This window comes from Sorex araneus, chromosome 6, assembly GCF_027595985.1.
Source record: "Sorex araneus isolate mSorAra2 chromosome 6, mSorAra2.pri, whole genome shotgun sequence".
Lineage (NCBI taxonomy): Eukaryota > Metazoa > Chordata > Mammalia > Eulipotyphla > Soricidae > Sorex > Sorex araneus.
In genome coordinates, this window is record NC_073307.1 from 160,595,367 (window position 1) to 160,611,519 (window position 16,153).

At 41.4% G+C, this 16,153-nt stretch overlaps 1 protein-coding gene across 1 annotated transcript in view; it reads left to right on the forward strand.

Annotated features, from left to right (window-relative positions):
- The window catches only part of LOC129406090 (mammaglobin-A-like), a 43,940-nt gene extending 28,046 nt beyond the window's left edge, over positions 1-15,894 (forward strand). Inside the window, exon 3 of the mRNA XM_055143929.1 lies at positions 15,837-15,894. Coding sequence (XP_054999904.1) covers positions 15,837-15,878 — 42 coding nt within the window. The 3' untranslated portion in view covers positions 15,879-15,894. The remainder of the gene's footprint in view (positions 1-15,836) is intronic.
- The last annotated feature ends 259 nt before the right edge of the window (positions 15,895-16,153 follow it).

Below are 16,153 nucleotides of genomic sequence, written 5' to 3' on the forward strand. Positions count from 1 at the left end.
AAAATATAAGTTAATCACACACAGACGCGGAGAACCAAATCAAACACCTGGAAGTTTAACAATTCATTGCTGAACAATGAGTGAGTCACAAAGGAAATCAAGGAAGAAATCAAAAGATACCTCGAAACAAATGAGAATGAAGACACAAATTACCCAAACCTGTGGGATGCAGCTAAAGCTGTGTTAAGGGGAAAATTTATAGCCCTACAAGCATTTCTCAGGAGGGAAGAAAGGGTCTACATAGATGGCTTGACTTCGCAGCTCAAGATCTTAGAAAAGGACCAGCAGAAGGAACTAAAACCGGAGAGAAGGAAAGAAATAATAAAACTTAGAGCAGAAATTAACAGCATGGAAACCCAGAAAACAATCTGAAAGATCAATGAAACCAAGAGCTTGTTCTTCGAGAAAGTAAATAAGATTGATAAACCACTAGCAAGACTCACAGAGAAAGAGAGAGAGAGCCCTAATAAACCGAATCAGAAACAAAGAGGGGGACATCACAACAAAAACTAATGAAATTCAAAAGATCATCAGAGACTACTTTGAAAGTCTGTATGCCATAAAGCAAGAGAACCTAGAAGAAATGGATAAATTCCTGGGTTCCTACAATCTCCCAAGACTGAACAAAGAAGACTTGCAATATCTGAGCAGACCCATTAATATCAAGAAAACTGAAATTGTAATCAAAAGTCTCCCCAAAAACAAAAGCCAAGGCCCAGATGACTTCACCAGCAAATTCTTCCAAACATTTAATGAAGACCTGTTACCAGTTATCCTCAAGCTTTTCCAGGAAATTGAAAAAACAGGTACTCTCCCAAACAGTTTCTATGAAGCACATATCTCCCTAATACCAAAAACAAATAAAGACAGTGCTAACAAGGAAAACTTCAGACCAATATCCCTGATGAACACGGATGCAAAGATCCTCAACAAAGTACTAGCAAACAGATCAAGGTGCCATTGTTGTCAGTCAAGGTTGAGAAGCAGTCTTTAGTGAAAATGTATTGGACAAGAGGCATGTCTTACTCTCGGGTTCCATCTGCCTAAGACCTGTATGATGTCATGTTAGACAACAAGTTTTCTTCAAAGGAAGAAGATGAATAGGCAAATCGATTCAATATAAGTTTTCCCAACAACCTCTTTTCTTATATAAGACCTCCGCTCTGAGACCCCTGGGGGCTGTGTGTGTATGTGTGTGTGTATGTGTGTGTGTGTGTACAGTCATGACTGCATTTGTCTCAGAGTGTTACACACAACATTCAGCTTTGAGGACATGAAAGCATCATGGGTGTTTTAATTTATAAATTAAAATGAGTTTGACCCAAAACTAGCTAGGGCTGAATTTATGTTATTCTGATTTCTTTGGTGAAACGTATTCGGTGTGTTTTTATAAACATTAATGATTACTGCTTCCACCTCTTTCTTCTATGAATGTTCCGATATGAAGGACTCTTTTTTATTTTTATTAGTGAATCACGTGAGGTAAGGTTACAAACTTATGAACTTTCATGTTTGCATTTCATTTACATCACTCCACCAGTGCCCATTCTCCTCCACCAATGTCCTCAGTATCTGTCCCTCTACCCCCACCCCAACCCTCACCACCACACCCTGCCTCTGCTGAAAGTAGACTATAGACCAAACATGATGGCCACTCAATAGCTCTATTGCAAACTACAACATCCAACAGGAGAGAGAACAAAAGGACTCTTAATCACTCCGGATCCTTTCTCTCTCTCTTTCTTTCTGTCTTTCTTTCCTTCTGTTTTTCTTTCATTCTTTGTTTCTTTATTTCTCGCTCTCTCATTCTTTCTCGGTTGATCACAAAAACAAGGTGATTTACGTGTATATTAATATGTTATATATCATGTTCATATTATCCTCATCTGCCACCGTCCAGAACTCACAGCAGTTTCCCGGGAAGGGAGCATAGAAGGAGGCCCCCATAAGCATGCCATCGACTCCAAGCCCGGCTGTTTCCACTCGTGGTGTCCCAAAAGGGAGTAGGTGATGCCCTTCTCTGCCCCAAACGACCCAGACCCAGCAGCTGACTTCCACAATCCAACTGACACCATGCTCCAGACCAATTTCTGCACTCTCAGGCTGAGCTTCACATATGAGTGAACCTATTCCTGAACTGCGCAGTCACAACACATCAGAAGACACTCCCTACTCATTTTCCATAATTACCACACCATACTTAAGGGTTGTGATAAGTAATAAGAAAAGTTCTTGAGCTTCTTCTTCCGGCCCCTCTGAAAGAACTCTAACACCGCCGGCTCCGTTCCAACCCGGGGAACAACAGGGCGGGCAGGGGTCCCGTGCCTCATGCCGGCAGCTCTCCTGCGCGCTGTTGTAGCAACTCCTCCCTACTGCCAGGTAACTTGGGACTCGAGATTGAACGCGCTGTCTTCTTCCGGCCCCTCTGAAAGAACTCTAATGCCGCCAGCTCCGCACCAGCCCAGGGACTTCCAGCTGGTGGGGGAGTGTCCTCTATGTCAGGGGGCGTGGCCTCAAAAGGGGGCGTGGCCTATTTTCAGAGCGGCAGCTGCTAACGCGGCCGCAGTTACTTTGCTCTCTCTCCTATAATGCACACTTAGGTCACAAATCCCTATGACCTACTTACTCGAAGAACAACTTGCCCATCTCAATAACTATATGCCTATAAGCCAGTAACACATCCTAATTCCAGAAAAAGTGTCAGGAATACAACTAGGTACACAAAGCCCCCATAAACAGACCATAGCGTCAAGCCTTGATTAGAGCCCTACATAAACTAGGAAAATCGCAGTAATATAAGGAACTATTCTAGAAGGGGGAAAAGATTACCATTACCGATTTAGCTTGCCTACAATCCCCTCCTGGAGCAAGAGGAATAGTGATATAGAATCGGGAGCTTCCACCTCTGTTGTTCTATAACAACATGAAGAAACATCGAAAAAACCTGACACACACAGAAAATGAAGAGATTCCAGAAACCTCAATACTTGTCACCCACAAATACAACCTCCTCTCAGATAAAGAATTCAGAGAAGAAATTGTCAAGATGGTTGAGGAACTCAAAGCAACCATGGAACGGACAGCCAATAAACTAAGGGAGGATATGAACACAACCATGGAACGAACAATCAATAAACTAAGGGAGGATATGAACACAGCCTTGGAACGGACCACCAACAAAATACGGGAAGAAATGAGAGCAGAGATTTCAAACCTACGAACAGAAGTCACACAATTAAAGGAATCAGTAGATGAGATAAAAGACTCAGTGGTAGCCCTCAACAGTAGATTGACTGCAGCAGAAGACAGAATCAGTGAGCTTGAAGATTACCTGCACAAAGCTTACAAACAACAACAAATAATGGCAAAAGACCTCAAGATGGCTCTAGGGCGAATCAGAGTCCTAGGGGACGACCTCAAAAGGAACAACATAAGAATCATGGGAGTACCGGAACCAAGGGAACTAATACCAATGAAAAAAACACAGTTAAAGACATCATTGCTAAGAAATTCCCAGATCTGGAGAATGCGGGCATCCAGATCCAAGGAGCCTGAAGGGTGACAGCTAAAAGGGATCCCAACAAAAAAACTCCAAGGCATATCATAGTCACAATGATGGATGCCGCAGATAGAGACACACTACTGCAAGCAGCAAGGTCAAAGAAGGAAATCACATACAAAGGATCACCCCTTAGATTCACAGCAGACCTATCAGAGGAAACCCTCCAAGCCCGAAGATTATGGTGGGATATAGTGAAAAAGCTCAACGAAATGAACGTCTCACCAAGATTACTCTATCCGGCTAAACTCTCACTTAAACTCGAAGGAACCATACATTATTTCTCAGATAAACAACAACTCAAGAACTTCATAGACTCAAAACCAAGCCTAAAAGAAGGTCTAAAGGGGCTTCTGTAAGACAAAGAAAAACCCTAACAAGAACAACAAACCCTACAGAAAGATGACACATAATCCCATGACAATAATCTCTCTCAATGTCAATGGGCTAAATGCACCAATCAAGAGACACAGAGTAGCAAAATGGATTTGGAAACTAAACCCAACTTTCTGCTGCCTACAAGAAACACACCTGAACAGTCAGAGCAAACACAGGCTCAAAGTCAAAGGATGGAAAACAGTCCTACAAGCAAACAATTCCCTCGAGAAAGCTGGGGTGGCCATCTTAATATCTAACAACATAGATTTCAGGCTGAAAAAGATTAGAAGGGACAGTGACGGTCATTTCCTATTCATCAAGGGATACATACAACAGGAAGAAATCACACTCTTAAATGTATATGCACCTAATGAGTGACCAGCTAAATATTTAAAGCAACTCCTAAGAAACTTTAAGGAGGACATCACTAGCCCCACAACAGTAGTCAGAGACTTCAACACTGCATTATCACCTCTGGATAGATCAACAAGAACTAAACTCAACAAGGAAACAATGGCCCTGAAGAAAGAAATAGATGAGAGAGGGCTTATGGACCTATACAGGGCTTTACACCCCAAAAAGAAAGAATATACATTTTTCTCCAGTGCACATGGAACATTCTCCAAAATAGACCACGTGCTGGGTCACAAAACATACCTCAACAGAATCAACAAGATAGAAATTGTATGAATCATCTTCTCGGACCATGATGCACTGAAAATAGAAACTAAGCACACACAGACGTGGAGCACCAAATCGAACACCTGGAAATTAAACAACTCACTGTTGAACAACGATGGATCAAAAAGGAAACTAAGGAAGAGATAAAAAGATACCTCGAAACAAACGAGAATGAAGACACAAGTTATCAGAACCTATGGGACGCGGCTAAAGCTGTGTTAAGGGGAAAATTTATAGCCCTGCAAGCATTCCTCAGGAGGGAGGAAAGGGCCTACATAGAGAGCTTGACTTCACAGCTCAAGATCTTAGAAAAGGACCAGCAAAAGGAACCCAAGCCAGACTGAAGGAAGGAAATAATAAAACTTAGAGCAGAAATTAACGATAGGGAAACCCAAAAAACAATCCGAAAGATCAATAAAACAAAAAGCTGGTTCCTTTAGAAAATAAACAAGATTGACACACCGCTAGCAAGACTCACAAAGAAAGAAAGAGAGAGAACCTTAATAAACCGAATCAGAAATGAAAAGGGGGATATCACAACAGAAACTAATGAAATTCAAAAGACCATCAAGACTACTTTGAAAATCTCTATGCCATGAAACAAGAGAACCTAAAAGAAATGGACAAATTCCTTGATTCCTACAATCTCCCAAAACTGAACCAAGACGACTTGGAATACCTGAATAGACCCATTAATATCAAGGAAATTGAAACTGTTGTCAGATGTCTTCCCAAAAACAAAAGCCCAGGCCTGGATGGATTCACTGGCAAATTCTTCCAAATATTTAAAGAGGACCTGTTGCCAGTTTTTTTCAAGTTATTCAACGAAATTGAAAAAACAGGGACCCTACCAAACAGTTTCTATGAAACTCATACCTCCCTAATACCAAAGGCAAACAAAGATACCACAAACAAAGAAAACTACAGGCCAATATCCCTGATGAACACGGATGCGAAGATTCTCAACAAAATACTAGCAAATAGAATCCAACAACTGATTCAAAAAATCATACATCACGATCAAGTAGGATTCATCCCGGGGATGCAAGGATGGTTTAACATTCGGAAATCAATCAATGTAATCCATCACATCAACAAAAGTAAAAATAAAAACCATATAATAATTTCAATACATGCAGAGAAAGCATTTGAAAAGATCTAACACCCATTTATGATGAAAACTCTCACCAAAATAGGCTTAGAAGGAACTTTCCTCAAGATAGTCAAAGCCATCTATCACAAACCCATGGCAAGCATTATCCTTAATGGAGAAACACTAAAGGCCTTCCCTCTAAGATCAGGGACAAGACAAGGATGCCCACTCTCACCACTTCTGTTCAACATAGTACTGGAAGTACTTGTAATAGCAATTAGGCAAGAAAAAGACATTAAGGGTATACAGATAGGAAAGGAAGAAATTAAGCTCTCACTATTTGCAGATGACATGATTCTATACCTAGAGAATCCTAAAACCTCTACCAAGAAACTCCTGGAAACAATAGACTTGTACAGTAAAGTTGCAGGCTATAAAATCAATACTCAAAAATCCATGGCCTTCCTATACAGAAATAGCAAGTCAGAGGAAAGTGACATTAAAAAAAATCCCATTCACAATTGTGCCCCAGAAGATCAAGTACCTAGTAATCAGCCTAACTAAGGAAGTAAAGGATCTCTACGAGGAAAACTACAAAACACTACTCAATGAAATAAAAGAGGACACGAGGAAATGGAAACACATTTCCTGCTCATGGATAGGAAGACTTAACATTGTCAAAATGGCAATATTCCCCAAAGCACTATACAGATTCAATGCAATCCCTATAAAGATACCCATGAAATTCTTCAAAGAAATTGATCAAACACTCTTGAAATTCATATGGAACAATAAAGGCCCACGAATAGCCAAAGCAATTCTTGGGAAAAAGACTTTGGGAAGCATCACCCTCCCCAACTTCAAACTTTACTACAAAGCAGTAACAATTAAAACAGCATGGTACTGGAACAAAGGCAGAACCGCTGATCAATGGAACAGGGTGGAATATCCCTACATGCAACCCAAAATATATGATCACCTGATCCTTGATAAGGGGGCAAGAAATGTGAAATGGAACAAGGAAAGCCTCTTCAACAAATGGTGCTGGCATAACCGGACAGCCACATGCAAAAAAAATGGGCTGAGACATCGACCTAACACCATGCACAAAAGTCAGATCAAAATGGATTAAAGACCTCAACATCAGACCACAATCCATAAGGTACATTGAAGACAAGGTCGGCAAAACCCTTCACGATATTGAAGCTAAAGGTATCTTCAAAGATGACACGGAACTAAGTAAGCAAGTAGAAACAGAGATAAACAAATGGGACTATATTAAACTAAAAAGCTTCTGCACCGCAAAAGACACAGTGACCAGAATTCAAATGGAATCTACAGAATGGGAAAGGATATTCACCCAGTACCCATCTGATAAAGGATTAATAACAAGGGTATATAAAGTACTGGTTGACCTCTACAAAAAGAAAACACCCAACCCCATCAAAAAATTGGGCGAAGAAATGAACAGAAACTTTCTCAAGGAAGAAATACGAATGGCTAAAAGGCACATGAAAAAATTCTCTTCATCACTAATCATCAGGGAGATGCAGATCAAAACAACTATGGGATACCATCTCACACCACAGAGACTGGCTCACATCCCAAAGAACACAAACAACCGCTGTTTGCATGGATGCGGGGAGAAAGGAAGCCTTCTACACTGCTGGTGGGAATGTCGACTGGTTCAACCCTTCTGGAAAACAATATGGTCGATTCTCAAAAAATTAAAAATTGAGCTTCCATTTAACCCAGCAATACCACTCCTGGGAATATACCCTGGAGAAGCAAAAAATATATAGTCAAAATGACATCTGCACCTGTATGTTTATCACAGCACAGTTTACAATAGCCAGAATCTGGAAAATAACCGAATGCCCTAGAACACATGTCTGGCTAAAAAAACTTTGGTACATCTACACAATGGAATACTATGCAGAGGTTAAAAAGCATGAAGTCATGAAACTTGCATGTAAGTGGATCAATATGGAAAGTATCATGTTGAGTGAAATGAGTCAGAAAGAAAGAGACACACACAGAAAGATTGCATATGTGGAATATAAAGTAGCAGAGAGGTACGATCTAGCAAAGATGCAACCTCTGGCAGAAAGCCGTCTGGACTTAGTCACTAAAATACTAAAATACAGAAATCTAGAACCTCACAGCCGCTAATGTGGCCACATGACCTCATATCTCCTCAATCACAGCAGTGGAAAAAAATTATCAAATGCTTCCTTTACAGCAGGTCCGACTCGGGGGGGGGGGGGGGAAATCCAAACAATAATAGTGAGTTTTTGTTGTTGTTGTTGTTGTATGTAATCAAGGTAAAGAGAAAGTAAAGTGTAACTTACCAACTACACAGATGGGGTGGGGGACCGGGGGGCAGGGCAGGGTGGGGTGGGAGGTTTACTGTGGTTCTTGGTGGTGGAATATAAGCACTGGTGGAGGGATGGGTGTTCGAGCATTATGCAACTGAGACTTAAGCCTTAAAGCTTTGTAACTTTCAACATGGTGATTCAATAAAAAAATTAATTAAAAAAAAAGAAAAGTTCTTTAATATGGCATCGACATCAAACAAACCCCTCGCATTCTCCCAAACCCGGCTCAACATCTCGCCTTAGACAACGCATGGCTCAACTCGCCAGGTAGGAAACTCTGTTGTGAGCCCTGCTGGACATCGCTGGTCATTTTGTAGGATACAGATGGTGTGGCATCGGTGGGGCACGGAAGGCCTGCGGCCCGGCTGACTCCCAGCACCGTCGGGCATGGAGCCAGTGGTGGATCGCGACTATTAGAGGCTGCCCCCAAAACCACTGTCCATCTCAGAGAGCCTGGTAAGTGACCGAGGATATCCCGCTTGCACAGCAGAGCCTGGCAAGCTACCCGTGATGTATTCAATATGCCAAAAGCAGTAACAGTAATAACAATGTGCCCTTCTTGTTCCTGGAGTGAGCAGACGCCATTGGTCTACACTAGCATGCAACAGGGACGAATGAAGACGTTACTGGTGCTCTCGAACAATCCATGAACAATGGGATAACAGTGATACAGTGATACAGTGATCATATATGTATATCATGGATATATTATATATTTATACATATATAATGAATAACAGGTGTATATCATTTCTATGTTATCCTATGCATGTTATAGATATTCTTATTTATATAGAACATAAGTGTTTCATTTTATAGAGAGATATTTATACATATAAAACAACTACTTGATCCACTCATTTGTCATTGGATATTTGGGATATTTCCATATCATGTTATACTAAATGCTGAAATGTACATAGCGTGGCTCTGTACATATCTTTTCAAATTAGTGGGGTTTTTTGTTTAAGAGGGAAATGCCTTCAGAAACTCAGGGGACGCAGACGGCAGCAGGAAGTGGGGGAAAGGGAGGGCATGGCCGAGGGGTGGTCCTCGTGCCTGAAGGACATGCGCAGAAATAAGTACCAGGAGGTTGACTCCATGGCTTCGAGACTGGCCTCACGTTCCGGGGAAAGGGCAACTCAGAGAAGCGATCACCAACTACATTGTAGTCGAAGGCCATGTGGGGGAAGGGAGTTGCGGGCTGAATGAGGGCTAGAGACTGAGCACAGCGGCCACTCAACACCTTTATTGCAAACCACAACAGCTAATTAGAGAGAGAGAACAGAAGGGAATGCCCTGCCACAGTGGCAGGGTGGGGTGGGGGGGAGATGGGATTGGGGAGGGTGGGAGGGACGCTGGGTTTACTGGTGGTGGAGAATGGGCACTGGTGAAGGGATGGGTTCCCGAACTTTGTATGAGGGAAGTATAAGCACAAAATTGTATAGATCTGTAACAGTACCCTCACGGTGATTCTCTAATTAAAAATAAATAAATAAATAAAATAATAAAAAAAATAAGAGGGAAATGCCAACAAGTGGAATATCTGGGTTTGATAGGAGTTCCATTCCTACATTTTTCAAAGAACTCTCAGCACTGTCTCAACAGAGCATGAATCAGACAACAACCCCACCAAGAGCAGATTCGGGTTCCTTTCTCACCACAACACTGCCAATATTGGCTGTTTCCAAACGTTCTATATGTGTTACTCTCACTGACAAGAAAACCTCATTATCATTTTGATTGAACAGTATCTGATAATAAGAAACTAACATGGAACACTTTATCATGTACTTATTTGCCATCCTTATGTCCTCTTCATAGAAGTGACTCCTCATTTTCTCACCAATATTTTATTTAAAAAGAATTTTTGTTTATCTCTATTTCCTCTTGCCTGGTCAGTGGCGAGTCCTCTTTGAACATACCTGTAGCTTCAATGTGGTGGAGGATTTTTCCGACCTTGTCTTCAATATACCTTATGGATTCTGGTCTAATGTTGAGGTCTTTAATCCATTTTGATCTGACTTTTGTGCATGATGTTAGGTATAAGTCTGAGCCCATTTTTTTTGCATATAGCTGTCCAGTGTTGCCAGCACCATTTGTCAAAGAGGCTTTCTTTGCTCCACTTTGCATTTCTTGCTCCCTTATCAAAGATTAGATGATCATATGTTTGAGAGTATTTTTTGTGTAAGCGTATTCTAACCTGTTCCATTGGTCTACTGCTCTGCCTTTGTTCCAGTACCCATGCAGTTTTAATTACTTTGTAGTAGAGCTTGAGGTTGGGAAAGGTGATGCCCCCCCCATCTTCCTTTTCCCAAAATTGCTTTTGCTGTTCGCGGGGGTTTGTTGTTTCATATGAATTTTAGGAGTGTTTGGTCCACTTCCTAGAAGAATGTCATGGGTATCCTTGTAGGGATAACATTGAATCTGTATAATGCTTTGGGAAGTACTGCCATTTTGACAATGTTAATTCTCCCAATCCATAAACAGGGGATGTGCTTCCATTTCCTCGTGTCCTCTTTGATTTCGTGAAGCTTCTGTACTTCAAAAGATACAACGACCAGAATACAAAGACAGTCTACAGAATGGCAAAGGATATTCACCCAATACCCGCCATAGGGGCATGGTGGGGTGAAGGGAACAGGGTGGAGGTGATGGAAGGGAAGCTGGGACCATTGGTGGTGGAAAATGGGCACTGGTGGAGGTATGGGAACTTGATCATTGTAGGACTGAAACGTAAGCATGAAAACCTGTAAGTCTATAACTTTGTCTCACGGTGATTCACTAATAAAAGAAAATTTTAAAAATAAATAAATAAATAAATAAATAAATAAATAAAAATTAAAAGAACTTTCAAGGATACTCATTTATTTATTTTGCTCTTTGGCTCACACTCAGCGATGTTCAGGGGTTATTCCTGGCTCAGCACTCAGATATTACACTTTGCAGTGTTCAGGGGACTGTATGGATGCCGTGAATCAAATCCGGGTCAGCCATATCAAGGCAAATCACGTACCTGCTGTCCTATCGCTCTCAGCCCTCTGGTCCTCTACCAATGTTTTGATGGGATGATTGATATTAGTTGTTGAGCTTTGTGAGGGCTTTACATTGAATCCGGGTCTACCGCATGCAAAGCAAGTGACCCGACCCGTTGTACTCTCACTCCAGCCCAACTCTTTCCTTTTTTTAAAATTCATTTATTTTTTAATTAGTGAATCACCGTGAGGGTACAGTTACAGATTTATACATTTTCGTGCTCGTGTTTCCCTCATACAATGTTCGAGAACCCATCCCTTCACCAGTGCCCATTCTCCACCACAATAAACCCACCATCCCTCCCACCCCACAATCCCATCTCCCCACACCCCACCCTGCGTCTGTGGCAGGGTATTCCCTTTTGTTCTCTCTCTCCAATTGGGTGTTGTAGTTTGCAATAGGGGTGTTGAGTGGCCATCGTGTTAAGTCTCTAGTCTACTTTCAGCATGCATCACTTTTCCCCCGCGTGGCTTCCAACCACATTTTACATGGTGTTCCCTTCTCTATCTGAGCGGCCTTTTCCCCAGAATGTGAGGCCAGCTGCAAAGCCATGGAGTCAACCGTCTGGTACTTATTTCTACTATTCTTGGGTGTTAGTCTCCTACTCTGTTATTTTATATTCCACAGATGAGTGCAATCTTTCTATGTCTGTCTCTCTATTTCTGACTCATTATCATAGCATGATACTTTCCATGTTGATCCACTTATATGCAAAGTTCATGACTTCATTTTTTCTAACAGCTGCATAGTATTCAATTGTATAGATGTACTAAAGTTTCTTTACCAGTCTAGGGCAATTGGTTTTTTTCCAGATTCTGGCTATTGTAAACAGTGCTGCGATGAACATATAAGTGCATATATCATTTCCACTATACTTTTTCGCTTCTCCGGGATATATTCCCAGCAGTGTTATTGCTGGGTCAAATGAGAGCTCAATTTCTAATTTTTTGAGAAGCGTCCATATTGTTTTCCAAAAGAGCCTAACTCTTTTTTAATCCTGCCCCCAGTCCTTGTTTTTTTGTTCTTTAGCGTCACTTTCAGACATCACTCTTTCCATTTTGAGCTTGTTGGTTAACATTAAACATTTAGATCAACTCTGCAGGACAAACATCCTCCTGTAACTAATTTCTTCTATTAAATGGTAAAACAAGGTACAGAGACAAGTCACAGGAGAACATTTTGCTTCTTTTGGAGAATACATCAATGAGTATTGGAAGATAGGTCAATGGATAGATGGGTGAAGGGTGGATGAATGGATAAATCAATAGTCTAATGAATTGATGGATCAATGAATCTATAGACAGGTGAGTGGAAGGAAACATGGATGGAGAATAGAAGGAGAAATATTCAGATATACTTCCTACTCATTCAATAGTACAGAGTTTCTCTAGCAAATTTCGCATCTATAATGCTCACAAAACAAAGCATGTTCATATATATGCAAACATCAGCTCGAAGACATCTCATGACCATAAGTTACAGGCAGTATTGATTCCAACACCATCTCACAATTGCGAAGGACTGCACTAGCAATTTCAGAATCTGCCTCCTATAAATCACCCGAAAATATAGGGGAGGAATAGACAAAACACTGAAAACATAATTCATAGAAATATAAACACAGGATTCTGAAAAGCAAGTGAACTAGAGAAATGTTTTGGTGACTACATTAATTGAAGCACCAGATTGTGAAAAAGCAAGTGAACTAAAGGATATATTTTTCTAATAACATTCGATGAGGATGAGTCATTGCTATATGTTCCACATTAATGCTACTCACTTAATATAAATAAATAAAATTAATCACCACTTCAGTGGGTCTCCCTAGGGAAAAATGTGAAATTTCACTAACTCTAGCTTTAAATGAATACGGAGAGTCCTAACAAGGATAGGCATTGGCTGATTCTTCAGAAGGAGAGAAGGGAAGCCTAAACTTAGGAATAAATTAGCACATTGAGAAAAATAATAAGGAGAGGGCCAGAGTGAGAGTTAGAGAGTATGGTGTTAGCCTTGCAAATAGATGCCCTGGGTTCAATCACACATATCCCAAATGGTCCCCCAAGCACTGCCAGGAGGAATTTCTGTGTATAGAGCCAGGCATAACCTCTGAGCATTGCCTGGTGCAACCCAAAGAGCCAAGAGAGACACAGAGAGAGAGAGAGAGAGAGAGAGAGAGAGAGAGAGAAATAATGAAAGTGAAGAGAATGAAAACCAAAGTCATTGCACTGATCATTGAAAATCAGATAACATTTAGCATTTTTAGCTTAAAGATGCATCAATTCAGTCCTTCCAAAATGATTTTTGGGCAAAAGGCTCTGTCTCAGTTTTCTCCAAACAAAGCAGAGTCTTGCCAGGTTCTTTTTCAATTGCCACATCCTGCCAAGTAGATTCTATGACTCACCCTTGCTTAAGGGCAGTGGTAAGGAGCTGACTTGAAGAATAAAAGGGGGAGATCTGGGAGCTCTCCTCCAAAGTGAGTTCATTTGCTCTACACATTGGACCCCAGAGCCAACCACTACAACCTCCACCATGAAGCTGCTGACAATCCTCATGCTCGCAGCCCTCCCCCTTTTCTGCTATGCAGGTGAGTCCTAACATTGAAGGTGCATTCTTCGGGTCAGGTTCTCTTTGGATCCAGGGAAGAGCTTTACAAGCTCTCAAAATAAGGATAGGCCAGCCCTAATGCAGCAGACTAGGTGGGGGAGACGAAGAATTCACTATGGAGAGAAAATATGAAGAGATGTTACCGCCTGGCCTTGATCCATAACTGGAGCTTCAAAGAGGCTCTCTTGCCGGACAGACAAAATCACACATCACAGATGCCTAGAAAGTGGGTTGGGTGCTGGTTCTGATTATTAGAACGCTCGATGTCGTCATTCTTTTTTTTTTTTTTGGTGTTTGGGTCACACCCGGCGATGCACAGGAGTTACTCCTGGCTCTTCACTCAGGAATTACCCCTGGCGGTGCTCAGGGGACCATATGGGATGCTGGGATTAGAACCCGGGTCGGGCGCGTGCAAGGCAGACGCCCTACCTGCTGTGCTCTCGCTCCAGCCTCCTCAATGTCGTCATTCTTATTCAAGAGATATGGACAGATAGGTCTCAAGTGGGAATCTTTAAGGAAGACTATATCAGAGGGTTTCTTCAAAAGCAACTCAGGTCTCAAAAACGAGAATTTCTTACATTCATTTCTGACTACAGAAAATAAATTAGCAATGTTGAAGTAGCTACAGCACGATATCCTAAAACAAATGCAGCAACAATCCTGGGAATGCTGCCTGATGTTTAGAAAGAGGGAATATCATGTGACCCTACAGAATGACTCACATATGCTCAATCGATTGCGCAAATTTCAGAGTACTTCTTTTCTAGAAAGACCGTCAAGTAGCAAAATGAATTCAAAGGAGCGAGAGGGGCAGAAGGACGTTTACAACCTACAAGGAAATCCAATTTTTGAGTGTCCTTTCCATGGATTCAGAATTCACACCACCCACTAAGAGCTTTCTGAAAGGGTCCCACCACTAAGGTGTCAGTAGAGGAAAACCTTCACCAGAGGCCGAATTGCAGGATCAGTTCTCTGGATTGGAGCCCTGTTTCCCATGCATTGTCCTCAGGTACTGGATGCAAACTCGTCAAGGAGGTGATTGACTGGACAATCGAAGGTTCCTTAAGCCCAGAAGCCTACGTACAGAACCTTGCACCATACGTGGCAGGCGAAAATGGCGTCAATAACCAGGCTCTAATGACCATGAAGGAATGTTTTAATAATCAGACAGCAGAAACCCAGGCCAACGTAGCTTTCATGATAGTAAACTCACTTACTTCTCCTGCCTTTAGAACCACTGAGAAGGTCAAGCGGGTTGGACGTTGTCACTCTCTCAGAAACAACAGGTGCACATAAGGACCAAGGGCATAGTTCAACACACACACAATACACACACGCATACACACACACACACTATCCCCGAAGACAACATCAGCTAAGTTCGGTAGTGAGTGAATCTCTCTCTTAAAACAACAGCATGAGTTAGAATTAACATTCTACATAGCCCATTTACAACAGTCCATGGTAGATGGGAAATATTGTGAAAAGCCTACAGATGGAACCAAGCAGATCCTCCTACAAGTACAATATGGATCGTCCTTGATGAAAGTGATACTAAATGAAATCAGGCATCCAGAAAGAGATAAACAGCTCAAAACTCCTCTTCCACCTGCATTCAGAGCAACTAAGTGTCTGAGCCAAAAGAGATAAAAGGGTTATTTTCCCCTAAGGTGAGGAGACAAACAAGAGCTACTTAACACTGACGGAGTTTCATTTTTGCCCCTTATTGAAATGGGTATATACACTACATACACTGTCTTATGACAAAAAGTTCACTTATGACCAAAAGTTTACTTTACGTTTATGACCTAAAGCCCATAACCAAAGCTTTCTTTGTCATGGTCTCCTTGTTATCATTTTAAGGCATCAAATTAAAACCCATGACCTGTTGGTGATTATGGGTGTTACACTGAAACCTAGCTTGGGTCATAAATGGCTTCCATACTGCGTAATACTACTCTTTCGGTACATCCAAGGCCCTGGGAAAGCATCAGTTTTTCTTGTTCTGAAAGCCAAGTGAATAAACCAAAGGAAGAAATATTGTGTGTTCTGAGGGAATTTGTCAAAGTGAGTTGAAAGTCTAAGTGTCGTCTGTTTTTGTTTTCAGGAAACAATATATACCAGTCCTCAGTGTAAATTTTTCAAATAATAAGGACGGCAGAGAATGTTCAGGCAACAACAATCAAATGGGACACGCCCCAACTCTTCTTTCTTTCCTGGCTTTTGATCTGCAAATTGCAAGACACCTGTTGAAACCTCAGGTACATTATCTTTTCAATAAAATATCATCAAACTAAACAAAAGTCTAAGTCATTTTATTGTTAATTGGAAAAAGAGACTAGGGGGAGCTTAACTGTCACCCTTGATGTACTCATACACACACATACACACACACACACACACACACACGCATGCAAGGATGCA